The sequence below is a fragment of the Rhinolophus sinicus genome, linkage group LG03 (genome assembly GCF_036562045.2).
Source record: "Rhinolophus sinicus isolate RSC01 linkage group LG03, ASM3656204v1, whole genome shotgun sequence".
NCBI classification, from domain to species: Eukaryota; Metazoa; Chordata; class Mammalia; order Chiroptera; family Rhinolophidae; genus Rhinolophus; species Rhinolophus sinicus.
Window position 1 is genome coordinate 153662740 of NC_133753.1, and position 18928 is coordinate 153681667.

Genomic DNA, 18928 nt, shown 5'->3' on the forward strand with positions numbered 1-18928 from the left:
TCACATTGTAACATTAGAAACACAATCCCGTCTTCCTCCCCTCCCCTGACACTACTGGAGACAGTCTGCTCCCTAACCAATCTCATGAACCATGACCTAGCATGTTTAACCTGTTATTCCAATTGCTCATTTACCTACTATGTTCCCCATACCTGGTAAGTTCCCCTGAGAAAACAAAGATGTCTAGATGTGGTATTCTAAAGCTGCAGTGTTTATGAAGTGGTAGACACAAAAATACTTGAAATTAAGTAAAAGTTGAAATTCAGAGTATACAACGTTTATCCCTTTTTCTTTAGTCACTCTACAACAAAGTGTTTTCCATTCATGAGATGCAGTTGTAATTTCCACACCAAGCATATATTTATTTTTTAATATTTAAAAGGTAAATACACTTGCTGCCTTTTTAAGATGTACGTTCCTAAAGTAGTAAACACTAGTGTTCACATCTCCCAGAACATTGTAATTTTCAAATACATGCTATCCTATTGGTTGCTATATATATTTCTCATAACAGTTAATCACAGTCACTTACTGGTTTGTTTAAATGATGTCCTACTGAATCTGCTAATGTTCCTATGGCATCATAAAGAATCAGCAGGTTCTTATGCTGGTATTTACTAAACGCGAAGACCAAGGTATCAAGTATATAAGCAAGGTAAGGAACAAGTTCTGTACAAGCCTCCTCTTCTAGGGTAGCAAAGGCACTGTAATTAAAGAGAGAATACTGTTGCAGAAAAGGAATTGTTTATAATAGAAATAGAAAACTAAGTCTATAGTTTATAGAACATCTCTTTACACTTTGCATGCCTATCTTCTTACCGTACCACACCAGATGCATATTTTTAGTTCTTCCCCATTCCTCATCACCTCTTTCAAACAGACTGTAGCCTATGTGCATCTATTTAACTACAATGGTAAAATCTACAATTAAAATCTGTTGGTTATTATATTTATTCAACCAACAAATTTACTTGGTGTTTACTGTTTATTTAATCACTGAGTGCTGGGATATAGCAATGAAAAAACAAAGTCCCAATTCTCAGGTAGCTAACATTCTAGTGACTGTTCCAGATTAGTTAAGATTACAATTAAAACTGTTAAAAACTCTAATTTCATTTTACCAATGGTCACAAAATGACAATCATTTTTAACACCCGGTGTGTTTGATATACTTAGTGTGTTTATTGTATACTTGAAAGTTGCTGAGCGATCTTAAGCACTGTCACCATGAAAAAAGAGTTACCTATGTTAATTATGTGAGGTGGTGAATGTGTTGATTATCTTGATCTTGGTAATCGTTCTACAATGTATATAAATATCAAATCATGTTGTACACTTTAAACATATACAATTATTATTCCTCAATAAAGTTAAAAATGTTTCTCTAAGCCCCACACTATACACTTAGAGTGCACAGTATACTTGTTATTACAAATTTGCGTTATGTATGGCTTATCTATTAGGACAAATGTGTAAGGAAGGAAAAAAATTCCAGGATCTCAGTGTAATGATATCAATCCAGACCTAAATTTGTCCTGACTCTAAGGTATATCTGGCTCTTCATTTCTAAAATTAGGGTTTGTATTATCTTGTTCTATCAAGTCAGGAATTTCGTAAAATGGTAGGTTAAGCCATCTGTGAAAAGTCCTATTCATTAGCAAGTGTGAACTATTTATCTATTTCCTTCACAGGACTTACCATAAATTATAGTTGTTTAGTACTCCCTACTAGCCTGTAAGTTTCAAGATGGCAGGAACTTAGGCCCAGCATTTAGTATACGCCTAACAATTAGCAGAGAGCTGAAAAAACAAGCTGAATGAATAACCTACAGGAAACCAAACATGGTCTGTATCCTTCACCCACTTAAAAAAAATTTAGTGCTATTAATCACCAAAGCCCTCTGGTTCAACTTTCTTTCATGTCATTAATAATCAAAATTCTGTTCTAGATATTGCTGCTTCAGATCTGGCAAAGTCCAACTATATTTAAATTTACTTTCCTTTTTCAACGGTTCTTTTTTCCTATTAACAAAGTTAGTGGTAAAAGAAATTCTATTTGAAAAATTAACAGCTATGCTTGGCAGGCCTTTTCAGAACACAAAGGTTTCAAAAAACCGAAATATTTGTAGCAATGCAACTAAATGCTGGTCTGACATAAAAACAAGATAGCCCCAAACTCAACTGACAGAGCAGCTACTTAAATAGATACACTATGTGACAGACAACATGTCACTGTGGGGCTTCTGTGGAGTTACGGTTGTTGACTTGCAGACTAATAATGTGAAGCTGCTCTAACTTTGTTATTGCTTTAAGAGTAGGACCCTTGCCATCACCACTCTAGACATCTGTGGGAATTAGGATAATAAAAGATAATACTGTTATTACAGCTACTGAGAAAAACAGTTTAAGGAATAGCAAAACCTGATGTCTACTTAGAGTCAAGTCACATTTGGATTTACAAAATCATCAAGTGAAAGCTACAGATAACAAAAACCTCATTAATAGTTTAATACCAACCTTCCATCACAAGGTTGAAAATGAGTTTCTCATTGAAATACCCACTCCTTTCGCCCACAAAGAACATTTTATTATGAATTTGTCCCACCTGCAGGCAGCTTCTTGTACTCTCTTGTTGCTATCCAGGATACGCTTTAGCAATTCTGTCATTAATGGCTTCAGGTACGTGTCTGGGGGCTGGCTGACTACCCAGTGTGCATAGCGGCTAAGAGTCCAGCACGTTATGGAACGCACAAGAGCCTTTTTATCAGAGAGGCACTGAATAAGGTGAGGAATGAGCTCAGGCAAGTATGGAATCATGCCTTGCATACAACCTAGGAAAAAAAAGTAACAGATATCTTTCAAATAGTGCTAAAATATGGTTAAAATTATTTCAGTTATTAAACAGATATATGCATCCATGAAAAATATTCAGATCATCTCCACCGCAATTAATATACTGGAATCTGTTCCAAAACTACATGTTTAAAAAAAAATAACTATAATGAAACCTAACTGCTCCTAAGTATCTTCCAGTAGTGTTAGGAAAGCTTATTTTACTTCTGGTAACCAAATTATGACGTTCAGAAACTCCTGTAAAACGCTTCCATTTCTTACAGATAGATGTTTACAACTAGGATAGAATAATAATCCTTTACAGAGAATGATGACACACTTGATTCATCGTATTTCTTACACTCACTTATGGAACGAAGTTATTTTTCTAGGAATGGAAATGCTTCTGACATCACAGTCCTTGTGCTCTCAGTTCCCTTTATCGTAACAGAAGAATTTGCAAAATATCTGGCTGAGATTAGACGTAAACATATGGCTGTTTAATAAATAATAGTTAACTGGTTCAAAGTAAATACTTGTCCTAAGATGGCTTTTGGATTCAAATATCCTTTTTCAGGTTAACGTGGATGATAGTCTTATTCACCCCATTATCAGCAACACAAGAGCAAAGTATATCAATTTAGAGTGAATAGTCTTGCTTACGGAGTAATAATTCCTTAAAGTAGCCTAGCATTAGTGCCTATTACAGACTTTCCAGTTCAAACTTGACTTAGACTTACCTTCAGCAATTGCTCCTAAAACCAGGATGCCTGATTCTTTAACAACCCATTCATGATGAAAAAGTAATTCTTTCAAAAGGGGCAAAATATGTGGCAAAAGCTCATCACGATACACATTTGCAAGAACATCTAGGGCAGCAGCAGAACATTTTCCTAAGGAAATATTTAAATCAGAAATATTATATTAACCTCTATTATCTTTTTGTTACATGTATGTAAAATGAGTATTTGTTGCATGTACAACACTTTATTCATAGCTCTACAGTTTTAAAGAATTCAATAGGCAGTCTGTCACATGAAAAAAATTCAATTAACAAGACTTTTTTATGACCAAGAATTACCAAACTAATTATAAATTGGAACAAAAGTCACAAGCACATTAAGCAGAAAATATGCTGGAAAACCTTTATAGACTAAGGAACTATGGGACTATATATAAATTTAGATTTCATTTAATATAATTTAGAAAAGAAAAAATTAAAAAGAACAAAAATATAATTAAGTATCCAAATGTGAACTAGGCATTATAAACTGTTAATACAAACTATTAGACAATGGTAAAATCCTTTTTTTAAAAAAGCTGTTACAGTGGCCAGAAGTAACACCTTATTCATCAATAAGGGTCTTAATTATAGTGTATGGTACATCCACACAAATGAATATTATAGCCACAAAACAATGAAATCTATTATGTACTGACATAGAATGAGTTATATGATATATGGAAAAGAACTAGCATGATCTGATTTCACTTTTGGAAAGTCAGCTTTCTGTCCAAAAAAGAAGATATACATGTATTTTTCTGTATGTGCACAGAAAAACTTCTGGGATATAAATATGGGTGGGATGCAAAGAAGTGCATCCCCCAATTCAAAGTACCTTATTTTTGAAGAGCAATCTGCATCATAATCTTAAGTCGTCCTGCCCTAAACCTGAAAGTAGGGATACACTGGAAGGTTAATTTGTGATACGAGGGAAGACCTTGGGTTCTCCTGTGAGATTTGGGTGCCAATAATAATGTGTCATCAGTACCAGCTACGCTGACCTTGGGCAAGTTTCTCTTTCTGCAGTTTCCTTGCCTACGTCAAGCGATTGGAAAGATTCCATTTGATGTACACAGAAAGTCCTTGGCTTCGTGCTGGGCACGTTTGGCACAACTGTTAGTTACGGGAAACTAAACGGGCAACAGAGCATTATTGAACCAAATAAGTTACAGAGTCCCAGCTGATGAGTCATGTCCTTAACCACTTCATAGTTACTGGAAATCCTAACACTGAATTACAGCAGTGGTTCTCAACTAGGGGCGATTTTGTTTCCCACGGGACATTTGGCAATGTCTGAAGACATTCCTGGTTGTCACAACTGTGCGTACACTGGCATCTATTGGGTAGAGATCAAGGACGCCGCTCAACATCCTCTAATACACAGGGCAGCCCCCACAACGAAGAATTACGTGGCCCAAAGTATCAAGAGTGCTGAGGTTGAGAAACCATGAACTAGAGCTCTAAGAACCAGGAAGCAAGCAAGCACAATACAGGTGTCTAGGTTCCTCCCCAGAGTTATTTAATTAGACTGTGGCCCAGAATGTCTGCTCAACAGTTGATGTGGATTTGCAGCTAAGGTTGAAAACTAACAGATTTAAAAAAGATATTTTGTAAGTTTGAATATGACAAAGCAATTTATCACAAAAAATAAGTTTATGTTAGGAAAACAAAAAAGGCTTGTGGTCAATGTCAATGTTTCTCTTCTGTAGTATGAAAAAAATATATAGCCTTTTGAGAAATGACAGTTTAGAGATGAGAAGGCTTTTTAAGGAACAAAATGAATATTAAGTATAAAAGAGCCATCATGGGAGGTTGGATGGCTCAGCTGGTTAGAGCGCATCAACAAGGTTGCTGGTTCAATTCCCACATGGGATGGTGGGCTGCGCTCCCTGCAACTATGATTGAAAACAGCGATTGGACTCGGAGCTGAGCTGCGCCCTGGAAAAACACACTGTCCCCCAACATGCCCCAATAAATTAAAACAAGAAAAAAAAAGAAAGAGCCATCAGAAAAATGCAAAACAAAACCACAATAAGACACCATTTCACATTTGCCAAAATGGCTGTAATAAAAAACATTAACTGTTGGCAAGCATGTTGAGAAACTGGAATCTTAAGACACTGCTGGTGGGAAAGTCAGTGATAGAGCCACTTTGGAAAACAGCCTGGCAATTTCTCAAAAGGTTAAACAGAAACTTGCCATATGACCCAGTAATCCCACTCCTACGGATTCAATCAAGAAAACAGGCTAAGTGAAAGAAGCCAGTAACAAGGGACTTCATATTGTATGACTCCACTTATAGGAAATGTCCAAATAGGCAAATATACAGACAGAATATAGACTGGTAGTTGCTTCGGGTTGGGGGACTGGGAGAAAATGGCGAGTGTCTGATAATGGGGATGGGGTTTCTTGTTGGGGTGATGAAAATGTTCCCAAATTTATTGTGGTGATGGTTGCACAACTCTGAATAAAGATATTAAAAACCACTGAATAGTACACTTTAATGGGTGAATTATATGGTATAAATTATTTCTCAATAAAGTTATCAAAGCAGGTAACTGTGCTTTTCCCTCTCTGACTTACTTAGATTCCAGTCAGAAATTGTATCGTCATCATCAATTTCATCGTCATCATCGTCCTCCTCTTCAATTCCATCTTCATCATGCTGCTGAGCCACTGTCCTTGATCGATGAAAACGTGGCCTTATATCCTGTTCACTATCAGGAATCGTTTCATCTTCTTCAACATCACCCTTTGTTTCAAAGGGAAAATTTTAGTGATATTCATTATAAGCTAATAATAAGTACATGAGTAAAAGAATCAGAATATCCAGAGATGGGGTCACCAACAGGATTCTCAACTACATGTCTTCATTTGTTCTTTGTGAAGGGGAGACTAGATTACACAACACCTGTTAGGTATCAGGTACTTTCAACCACATTATGTTGCCTCGCATCCTCTGGTATAATCTAGATTACTTGCATATCATATTCAGATCATATTTAAGGTATTTTAAAATAAACACCAAATAATTGGAATCAACGGGAAATTAATGCTAACTCTGCTAGTGTCACCATCTAGTTCCAATTAAGCTAGAATCTATTACTACCCAAATTCATTATGTTTGCTTCTATCTTTGAACTCTGTAGCATATAACAGGAAGTCTGTTTACATAGGGTCTATTCTAAATAAATGTTCTATTAATTGAATTCAAAGATTTACTAAGTCAATAAAAATAACCTTCCCTATTCACCAGCAGCGTTTCCTTACCTTAAGGAGGATAATATCTATATCTGAGTACTTCATGCCATTCACTAACACAGGAATCAACCTATAAAGAAAGAAGATCTAAAGATCAACAGAATTAAGAAGTCTTAAGAACCTTTTGTATACCAATACTAAAGAGACAACCACCACTAATATTATCTTAGAGAATTTTCTGTGCTGTCTGCCCTTCTCAAATGATGAGTATTACTGATACATATCTCAGACCTTTTACACACTCATGCATGGGCTCCACTGGATGGGGTATTTGGCAACAGTACTTATAAATAAATAGCAATTTCTCCCCTAAGAATTTATCCCAAATATGCCAACAAACACTCCCATTTTTTAAAAGACCAATGTTCTCTGATACAGTAACAAAAACACTGGAAACAATCTAAACGTGCACAATTTAGGCCTCGTTTAAAATAAATTACAGTAAAGTTGAAAACAAACAAAAACCCCAGGTATAAAACACATACAGCACATTCCATTTGAGTTAAAAATAGTGAAATTTCCCATGTAATTACTTGTAAACACAGACTATCTAGGAATGATATACAAGAAATTGGTATCTTTGGAGAAAGGAGTCGAGTAGGTGAAAAAGGGACAAAATTCATCTTTTGTTTTATTTCTAAATGGTGTGACATTGTAAAAATAAGTATACATTCAGTATTTGTATTCCTTTTAATAAAGAAGATGAAAGTAATATATAGTAAGTCTAAAGGAATTTAGCCAAGAGAAATAATACAAAAATGAAAAGAAGAGCTCAATGGACAAAGTGATTATATTATAGCCTTTGATAAAGTTAGGAAATTTAAATTTCTACTAAGAAAACAGTTGAATAAATCAGGGTATCACACCCAATCTGAAGTATTATGTAGTCATTAAACTAGAACCATGATATCTGCAAACATAAAATTCCAGGTATACTGGAATATTTATAATATAGTTTAAAAAATATTTATCAAAACACTAAGTAAAGGTCAAAAGGCTAACTTCAGTTCCTTTTGCAGCTATGATAGTTTTAAGCTTTGACTGGTTTAAGCTTTGATGATTTGTTTTCTCACTGGTCCACCACATACACTTAAAAGAGCCCACTGGGATAAAAGGTATGAGAATACTGGAAATATCTAACAATGTCCACAGTCCTCTGCTTCCAAAGTCTACTTTATTTGTTATGGATGGCTTGGGAAAAGTATGAATATGCAAAGAAACTCATAACCATGAGTGCCAGTTGTGGGCTTGTAATAAGCACCTTCCTTATAACCTAGTGAGAAAAGTGATATGATTCCCATTTTATAGATGAGTACACTAAGGCTCAGAGATTACATTATATCCCCAAGGTCCTTAGTTTTACATAAACGGGAGTCAGAATTCAAAACCAGTTTGGCTTGACTCCAAAGATAACGTTCTTTTCCTATACCAGATGTAAGAAACTTTCACTCTCTATATTGTCTTGAGTCTTTGTTGAGGCCTTACTTCAAATAGATATATATTTTAACATCAATTAAATAAACATGAATGAAACCAATTTTGAGTACAACTTAACTACCAATGAGATTAACTTTAAAAGCCTTCATTAACTAAATGAATGCTAACAGGGAAATAGAAGCAGTGCGATTTAAAATTTCCTGGATAGGGATAAAAGATGTGGGCCAGCCAAACTTTCACGTATGTTCAAAGTTTTAAATTCTAAAATAGAAAGTTTAATAGTTATTTAACATTATAGCTGGTATAACGTAACTAGATAATTATCTGTAACACACAGAACCATATTTTGTAAGCTACAGGCATTTTGCAGGAGAACCAGGTACATTTGGGTTACCAATAGTTAAATCATTTATGATCTTTAACAATTTCAGAAAAGTGGTGAGGACAGATGGCAGGCTATAAAATACTGAAGTGTTAACATTCGGTGAGGTAAAGAAGTGAAGACAGGGAGCCCCATCTATTTTTTGAATCTTTTTAAGATGGAAGAAACTGCAGCAAGTTAAAAAGTTACGGAGAAAGAGGCAAGAGAGAGGGGAAAGTTGTAAGAGAATATATCTGTCTGTTGGAGTGAGAGCCTGGAGGACAAGAAAACAATTATCCAAGTCCATAAATAGAAAGATTGGTTAGGAAAAGGACATGAAAATATATCTTTAAGTTTTGGGACAAAAGGAAAGGTCACTTGTGTTCCCAAAAAAGGAGAAGTGCTCAAAATCAATGAAGGGAACTTCAGAAGAGTGACAAAGTTTTGAGACAGTTGTTCTAGTGAATTGATGATAAAAGCTGATCTAGAACAAGAAAAATCGGCAGACAGTGTGAAAGGTCCACTTGATGTTAAAGACCATGGATTTTTATAGCCATCAATCTTCTTGGCAGTATAAATTTTCCCAACAGTATTTAACAAGAAGCAAACACCGTTCAATTAATCCAGAGCAGGAGATACAGGGTAGTTGAGGGTTTACAGTCAACAATTAATTTATTTGTGGATCATGTTTGTGCCAGGTCGAGAAAGAATAAAAAGATGTGCAGGATATAAGGGACTAATAAAGCTGGGCAAGAGAAAACAAAACAAAACAAAACAAAACAAGGTTGGAAAGAGATACGAGAGTTAACTGTGATCATGTGGCAATGACGTGTGTCTGATGAATCCAGTCATCCAAGGCAGCCCATTATTTTTGAACAGATCTAACTGTTATTAAGCCTCATGTAGCCAACTGAAAACAAGACAATTTTAGTGCAACATCATGGAAAGGCAATGATGTTAATACCAACAATGAAAGTTTACTTAAATATGTGCTGGGCATTGGGTTTACATGGCTTAACCACAATAGCCCCTGGAGATAGTAATACACATGAATAAAGGTGGGAAAAGCCAAAATAATTTGGGGAAAAAAGAAAAAGAAACGAAGACCCTGCTTTACCAGATAACAAAATACATGATTAAATGTTTAATAATCAAGACTACTGGTTAAAAAAAGAACAGACTATATAGCCCAGAAACAGATGAAAGAATTTAATGTTATCCATCCGTTACATGAGTGCTTTCTATGTGAGTGCATATCAATACGAGATCTCATTACATATACAATTTTGATTCCTAAGCAAACATTTTTTTTTGCTCATACTATAAACAAGAGTCTGGTTAACAGAGCAAGGAAATACAAGCTTTTTTAAAAATCACGTGTTTTTTTTTTTTGGTAATCTCCGCATCAGACTGACATTGATATAAAAATGGTTCACAAACCAATGGTTTGGTTTGGAAGACATGAGTCAAACCCAGTTATGACTGGCATGAATTGTTTAATGTTTGCACTAATTAGCATAGCAAAATGGGAGTGCTGATTTTTTAGCCCACTACTACCAAATTCCTGCTTACTTTAAGGATATTTAGATTTTATTAGTGTAATGCCAGGTTAAAGCACCTAGTTATAATTGTGTATTATCAGCAATATCTCTTAATGTGATAGCTTAGGTTTTCACTAATAGAAGCCCTTCAGTTTTTATAAAAATTATTTGTTTATATGACCTTTAGAATTGTACGATTCTACGATAAAAAATAAATATATCATAAAAGTGAAATGATATATTTCTCCCCCACAAATTAGGGAGAAAAGGAAGACTAATATATGGATTTCCTGAAGAAAAAGAATCCATTAAGCACATTATGTTTCAGATTGACTAGAACATAGGTGGAACTGCTGCTTTCTTGGTGGGGAAAGAATTTATTGGAAAAGAAAGTTAACTGACTATATAAAAATGAGAACATCTAAGTACTGCAATCATCTGAAAAAAAATATGACTTCACTAACACTACAACACATTAAGTGCTTTTGTTCTTTGCTCATCCAGATAGCTAAGATTAGAGAAATTATAACAGCTGACAAAAGCTGTGATAGGATGAGATACTGCTAATGGGGTATAAATTGGTCTCACATCACTATAGAGAACAATGTGGAATATTTATGAAAAATCTTCAAATGCTTAGCCCTTTAACCTTGGCAAAAATCGCTTCTATGAATTCTACCTGAAAGAAACAACCACTTATAGACAAAGACAGATGCTCACTCCAGGATTATTTGATTAAAAAGAAAAAGGGCAAACAAAAAACTTGAACAGAACAGTCAATTATACATACATAGTACGCACACCACGATTGTAGTCCACGGAATAGTACATACATGGTTTAAAGACTAATGACATGGAAGAATGCATACAACATATAGTAACTGAAGAGCAAACTACAAAATAGTATAAGCAGAATTTTAAGAACTAACTATAACTAGATGCCATGTTAAATGTTTTATACATTATCAAATTTAATTATTCCCCAAACACCCTGATTTGGTATATGGTACTAACACAGAAACAAACAAACAAAAGCAACATATCAAAAACACTAACAGTGATTACTAGGGGTGGTGAAAATCCAGATTTGAAGTTCCCTGCATTTCAGTTTTCTTCCTATATCCTATATCACTTTATTTTCAAAAGCAAGCATTACTTTTAAAATGACTGATTTTAATACATCTATCAAATCATTACATTGTACACCTAATATGTTTTATGTCAATTGTATCTCAATAAAATTTGAAAAAAATATTTAAAAAATTGATCTAACATCATTCATTAAGCCTGTTTAAAAACAGGTTTAACAATAGGTTAACCAAAAATTTCACAGCATAGCACCTAGTGGGAAATCTTTTTTGGGAAAAAACTCAGCAGAGTCCATGGTCAAATTACAAGGATTATAAAAAGAACTGTGCCATGAATTATCCAAAATTAAGTATAATTTAGAATAAACCATACTCATGTAATTTTAAAAAAACGTAATTGCCTCTTGAAAAAAATCTCTTTACTTATTACCAACAATAAAATTAAGTTTGACTTCTTTAGAACTTAATTCCCTGATGGCAGAAGAGTGCAACATAAAAATGAGGAACCACTATTAAATTTAAGAACAAGGTAGCATGCACAAGAAGAAACACTTACTTAGGAAGATGCCTTACAAGTACATCTTTGCATATTGGTTGCTCAGCCAAAGTGAGCCAAAATTCACAGGCTTCTAAAGCCACATTTTCGTCTTGATCTTGGGTCCTCTGTAGCATGTACTGTAAACAAAGAAGCCTCAATATTAATTAGTTAACATCATACAATGAAAATAAACCTACTCTTATTTCAGCAAGTTAATGGTCCTCTGCTATGCCTTCTACTTTATAACGGTTTTCAAACTAGCGTTTGGATTCTCAAAAAAGCTTCCTATTTAATTCTAAAATGCAGCCAGACTGAAGAACTGCTGCTTTAGAATGTTGTCTAATGAAACTGTTCAATACATGTATTGTTTATCTGCTTCTGTAAGGATGGATCATTTTGTTTTATGAAACTACTGAGATTTTAAAAAATGTATTAATAATCAAACATTAAGTCTTTGTAGAAACATCAAAATAAAAAACTCCATAAACCTTTCTTAAAATTAAGACTCTTTTAATAACCACTCAAACTGTCTCTTGCATGTATATCTTTCACACATTTAAAGAAATATATACATATTATACAACTACAAACGTTAATTATTTACAATTTGGAAAGTAGTGACACTTCTCAGTGCAACTATAATTTGTAGTTTCCAACAAAATAGGTTTATCACGTCCTCTGAACATACTGAGACATATTCACTTTTAGTTGGAGGAATATCTGACCCCAAATCTATCCAGAGGCATACTGTCTAACCCTCTTTAAAAAACCCTTATATGCAAAAACAAAATAAACATAATCAAAGTCATGTATGATTTCCCAATGTACCTGGGACTGCAATTGAGGTCAACTGATGAATTCTTTGTACATCCTCTGCCTGATTCAAACATCTCTCATGACAAACTATGGCACCCAACAATTTTGACACGCCAACTGCTCCCTGTTACATTCCATACCATGTTCTACTATGCTGAGTATCACTGAAGAAAGAACTGTAGCACTGTAAATTAGGCTCTCCAGATGTGATATGGCCCTAGCAAATGCTGACATGTCTTTAACTCAAAACTCTCTTGCTAAACTTTCAAGCAACCCGATTCTTCTAAATACTTTACAGAGGGAATAGGCTCATCAGAGAACTGTCATTTATCCCCATCTTATACTGCAACATATGCTTGCTTCTCTATAATCATCTTTCCTAATGTTGCGAGCCTTTTTCTAACAGGTCTTACACTCCATCCTTTAAAAAAAAAAAGATCTTCCCTCTTCATACCATATGGACCTCTGGAAATGAAAGGGAGGCTATAGAAACATACTATTTAATCCACTTAAAAAGCTATATATACAACTATACCCAATAATATGAAAATTAAGTGGTATAGTTTGACTCTAGCATTACCGGGTACTGCTCAAATTATTTTGTTCTAGTAATAATTATATCTTATTTATTCCTTCCCTTTAAATATGGCTAAACTGTGATCAATGTACTTAGGACTTCCTAGTAAAATTATCCTAATTGTATTTTAAAAGCTAAATGGTTTGTTGGAACTAACTATAATGGTTATGTATTTTCTACTCAGAAATCTCATTGTTACCATAAATCATAATTGATCAGATCAATTTTACCAGTAATGGGTAGAAAACTCTTAATGACACAAGAATATGCCACTTAATGTACCCAAGTTATATCGATGATTTAGTCTAACCCATATCTAATAAATACAAATAATCTAAATATTTCCTAGTTATTTTGGTTAAAAGGTATATACTCCTTTAAATAACTTTTCTCCTTTACAACATCTTAAATCTCATGAAAGAAAAATCATTTATCATTTTAAGATGATCATAACTTTTTCATAGACCCCCCACGTGTTAAATAATATTAGAAAACAATGGTTTCACATTATACATTTTGTGCCCAAGTTTTTCTTGAGGGAAAGACGAGGTGAAAGCCTTTAAATGGCTTGTGTTACCTCAACTATATTATGCATGTGAGGAAGCAGGCGATCCATTCGAACTTCAAGCAACATCACAAGTGCCCGGCACACATTTTTCCGTACCTCTGGTTCTTCATCCCCAGCCAATGCAAAGAGATTCTATTGCACAAGAAACATTTTTTTCTAGTTAAGTACTCCAATATATTAGAAGGTTTATAAATAATAACCAGTAATCTGAAGTTGGTAACATTTAAACAACTCTAAGATAGTACAAATAAAGAGTGAATTAATTGGCCTACAATGTTTTAGGTTAAAAAATAAGACAAATGTAGGATAATTGCCAAAAATTATGATTTTGGTATATGATCTGATAGAGTATGATTGGTTGTGTTTGAGGTTAACTTTTAGTTTGTGAGAATATAAGCATGTCATTACACATAGGGGCACTCAGCCAGCACATCCAGAAGTAGAGACAATCATTAAAATACAATTTGATTTACTCTTCAAAATTATTGTCCGTCAAGAGATTATTCCTAGCAACTCTTATTTTTAAGGTGGTAATAGGTGCAAGTTCTACCAAAGCATCAATAATTGGGAAATATGTACTGAGTTTCTAAAGATTAACCCTAAACTACTGTTGTTTATTGATTCAACTACTGAGAAAATAAAAGTAGCAATCAATCTTATGCGGTTAATAAGTTTCTCAACAATGTTAAAAAAAATGTGAATAAACAAGACTATTTTGTTTAATCTTCACAGCTCCAAGATGTTATTATTAAATTTTACAGATTAAGATATGGAAGTTTAGATGTTAAGTTGCCAGCCAGTGGGGGATCTGAATTTGGTTTCCATGGAATCATGAATAAGTCCACATTTATTTCACTATACCAACCTCCAGTACAAGAATAAGTTGTTGCTTGTAGAGGTTGCAAGTGGGGAAGTGTGAAGGAAAAACAATCAACCTTCTCCTTACTCCTGAGATTTTACTTTATTTGCAAACACAACATACACACACATATTCAAAGCAGTAAAAAGATCATTAAAAAAATAAAATCCATGTGCTCCAATTGTCTTTTCCCAGGAAATCACAAAAATGTCTTCAAATATTTGACCCTGAAATCTTACAAGAAAGGGGTAAGACAACGGAGAAGTTCAAATACCAAATATGACAGTCTGTGAAGTACTGTTGTAGCATTTCAAAAACTTTGACTTCCCCAAGTCCTGCCTCTACATTTAATGCTTGCAAAACTCTATAGTTCCTCTTTTAATTAGATATATTTTACAAGGTCAAAGAATACTGTTTTCCCAGAAGGCACTGCTTATGTTAGATATACACCTTTCATTAAAGTTGATGTTGTCTTAACCCAGCTTTGCTAAGGTATGTTAAGGACGTATATATATTAGCAACCAATATACCTTCCATCAATATTATCAAACTTAGCAGACATGACATCAGCCCCTGGTGGAAGCACTGATAACTGAAGAAACTAATGAATCCATTTATTAATTTACCAAGTAGTTACTGAGGGCCTAGTATGTGTCAGGCACCTCTTAATTAAGCTGTTAAAGAAGAATAGTAAGAGGAAATACCATTATAATTTCTAAAAATAATAATAGCAGTAGCTAACATGTAGAGTACGCACTCTGCAGCAAGCACTGCTCCAATTTATTTATTGCAAATAACTTTATGACAATCCAACAAGGTAGACCTATTATTAGCCTTATTTTACAGATGATGAAACTGAAAATATTTGTTCATCAAGGTGCCCAAGGTTAACAACTATTAAGTTGTGGGGCTGGGATTTAAACACAGGCAGTCTTACTCCAGACCTCTAATATTACCCACTACCCTCTCTATCAAACTAGCCCGAAAACACTTTGAGGCATAAAATTTATGCATCCCTAGCACCAAGCACAGTGCCTGATTCATAGTAGTTACTCAGAAATTAGAAAAAAAACAAGTAAACCCCCGATTTTTCCCCCTTATAATTTTCCAACAGAAACATCAGAATGGCCTCTGAAGGGTTTTTTTAAGGAAAAGCTAAAATGAAATGAAATGAAATGGAGGTGCCTGACACATACTAGGACCTCAGTAACTAATTTCATTTGATGAAAGTAAAAGTGAAGTGCTTAAAGAATTTAAAAACTCCTTTCACAATTGTTGTTATCAAGTGGCAGAAGTTCTGAAAAGGAATTCTACTGCTTAGGGTTTATGGCCAGAAAATTATGCTCTTATCTTTCTGCTTTTAGTAAAAGTTGAAAATGTCTTTAGAAATACTTGAGATTTAAGAGCCAATTTTCCCCCGACACTTCCAATTTTATAATGGAAAGAAACCAAGAGAAAAACAGAAGTACAGCATGTCCTCAAATGTTGTTTTGTTGTAACGTTGATGAGATGCAGTAGGAACTTACTCTCATTTTTATCAATTAGCCTATGGTAAAACTGGTTTCGTTATACTTTCTTTTCCTTAAAGTCACAGAACATATTGATAACGTAAAGTGAGGATTTACTATCCTTTCCTTTTAGTCTGTGCCTTCAGATTCATTGTCAAGTTAAATTTATTCAATTGCACCAATGAATGTTTTATGTTTCAAATGAGCTGGGAGATTTAATTTCCATATGCAATTAAACAGTATATTGAAGCAGAAATTTTTATAGTGAACATATTAAACACACTACAATGAATGTTTATATCATGATACAAGAGGAAAAATCAGTAACACTGTTAAAGTTTAGTTATAAAAGCAATTAACATTTTCTAACCTTCTCAAAAACAAAGGGGGAGGATTAATCTTACCTCAATAAAAGAATCGATGTGCAACATCAGAGCTTGAGTCCTACTGATGATAAACTGATTGACACATGCGACAGCGTGAGATCTAGAAACAAAATTTAAAATTTAACATATGCTCATCACATCTTTTTTTCTATTTATAGAAGATTTGGTAAGAACTTAAACATTCCTTCACAAGACTATTATGGTATATGTATAGCCATACACACACACTCACATCTCAAAGAGTTAAATTTCTCCGTGTTTTAACAAAGAATATGAATATTAAGGGAAAACTGCAGCTTGCAGAGCAACGTTACTGCTTCTATGAAAGTAAAAAGTGTCTGAAAGGACATCTGCACATTTTTAATAGTGTGCATCTCTGAAGGGTGGGGGCATACTGAAATTTACTTTATATACCTACAGATTTACCTACATATTCCTTTTGACACTAAAAGCGGGAATAGTCTAGTTTGTGTTCTCACATACCCAATTCAATTCCACAGTAATTATTAATGGCACTACCTTTAAAAATATATCCATAATCAAATCACTTACTACCCTCCACTCTTCTCTATTCTAAATCATGATCTCCCAACAAGGATTACTCCAATAGGCTCTTACTGGTTTTCTGACTTCCACGGTGCCAAACCCCACTAAAATCTGTTTGACACACGAGTAAGATCACATTAAATCCTTGCTCAGAATGCTCCAATAGAACAATCCACTTAAAAAAAAATTTTTTTAAGCTTTGTGGGTCACATACGGCCTCTGTGGCAGCTTCACCCCCACCTCCCCCAAATACAACCTTTTAAAATACAAAACCATTCTTAGCTCATACTTCATCGTCATGGCTGGATTTGATCCCCATGAGTCAGTTTGCTGACCACTAGCCTGGACATTACACTATAATGTGGCTACTCTCTACCCCTCTGAACTTCACTTCCTACTACGCTACACATTTTTTTTTCTTCTGTCACCCTAAAAGGCTTGTTCCTAACTCCAGGGCCCTTGTCCTTGTTTCTCACTCTTAAAATGGTCTTCACCTTGATTTTTCAAAGACATGCTACACTACTTTGTTCAGGGTCTCTGCACAAATATCACCTTTACAGAGAACCTTCCATACAAAATACTTGTGAATCACTGTCTAACCCCTTATTCTCATTTTCCAAAGTATTTATCATGAAATTATCTTTATTATCTATCCTGTGTGCCTCCTCTTCTAATAACCCAACAGAAAAAAGAACAGAAAGTCAGCATGTAGAGCCAACAAACATGACAAGATGTTCAACATGTTTCATGACAGAGAAGAAAACCATCAAGACCATAATAAAATAACCATTTTAGATCTGTTTGATTGGCAAAAATTAAAATGTGACATTACTAAAAGCTGAATATGTGTACCCAGAGAATATTTTGATTTGTTAATGAAGAGTATAAATTAATGCAATCATTTTGGAAAACAGTTTGGTGTTATTTCCTTGAGTTATTCATTCCCATGTCGTTTTCCAGAAATTCCTTAAGATTTTATGTCTTCCTAAGAGAAACTCTTGAAAATAGAAAAGAGATAGCATACAAATGTTTTTAGAACTAGCCACAATAGCAAAAACCTGGAAGCCACTCAAAGGCCAGTGAGTGGGAATACGTGAACAAATTGTGTAACTGTCATGCAAAGGAATAGTATACAGTAGTCAAAACAAATGACCTATTGTGACACAATAATATGGATGATCTTAGAAACATAATATTAAAGAAGTCAAAGACTAAATTTTGTATAATACTTTTTATAAAGTTAAACAAATTACATATATAGTAGTATATAAATTTTACACATATATGCAATAAAAATTTTTTTTTAAATTCAAGAAAAGGATAAAGTTGGGATTAGATATAGGTTGTTGTCAAGGACAGCTTTTATTTTGGGTGGTGGATTTGAACTTATTATTGAAAATAACTAATAAGTAACTAAAGACTAAATGGAAATGGGAAATGATGAGAATGTGTCATGAGCTAAGAATCATAACCCAATTTATGTACTGCTAGTATAACTAAAAAAAATAAAATGGATTTGATTTTAAATTAAGTAATATGATGAATAAAACTATTTCCTTTGCCTCATTCTACAGTCTCAAAGTCCAACAGTTATTTTGAGAGGAAAAACACTTTTATAGTAAATACGTTAAACTGTATTAATAAGGTATTAAGAAATATTTTAACAGTGTGTACAACAGAATCTCAAATGGGTAGTAATGAACAGTCACTGAATGGAAACATTTCTGTACGGGTGACCTCTACCTAGTTAAGTTTTAAATACATGATCATCTACAAAAATGTATTAAAATTACAAAAATATTTTGAAATCCAGTAATGGTGTACCAA

At 34.0% G+C, this 18928-nt stretch overlaps 1 protein-coding gene across 5 annotated transcripts in view; it reads right to left on the reverse strand.

Moving 5' to 3' along the window:
- The window catches only part of TNPO1 (transportin 1), a 78316-nt gene that overhangs the window by 20291 nt on the left and 39097 nt on the right, over window positions 1–18928 (reverse strand). For all 5 annotated transcript variants that reach the window (XR_012495097.1, XR_012495096.1, XM_019728092.2 and 2 more), the window contains exons 7-14: window positions 16574–16655; window positions 13812–13934; window positions 11860–11978; window positions 6886–6946; window positions 6199–6367; window positions 3572–3724; window positions 2605–2830; window positions 533–704 (exon numbers count right to left, since the gene is read on the reverse strand). Coding sequence is in view for 3 of the 5 variants with exons in the window: in XM_019728092.2 (XP_019583651.1) it covers window positions 533–704; window positions 2605–2830; window positions 3572–3724; window positions 6199–6367; window positions 6886–6946; window positions 11860–11978; window positions 13812–13934; window positions 16574–16655 (1105 nt within the window). In the remaining 2 variants the exon portion in view is untranslated. The remainder of the gene's footprint in view (window positions 1–532; window positions 705–2604; window positions 2831–3571; window positions 3725–6198; window positions 6368–6885; window positions 6947–11859; window positions 11979–13811; window positions 13935–16573; window positions 16656–18928) is intronic.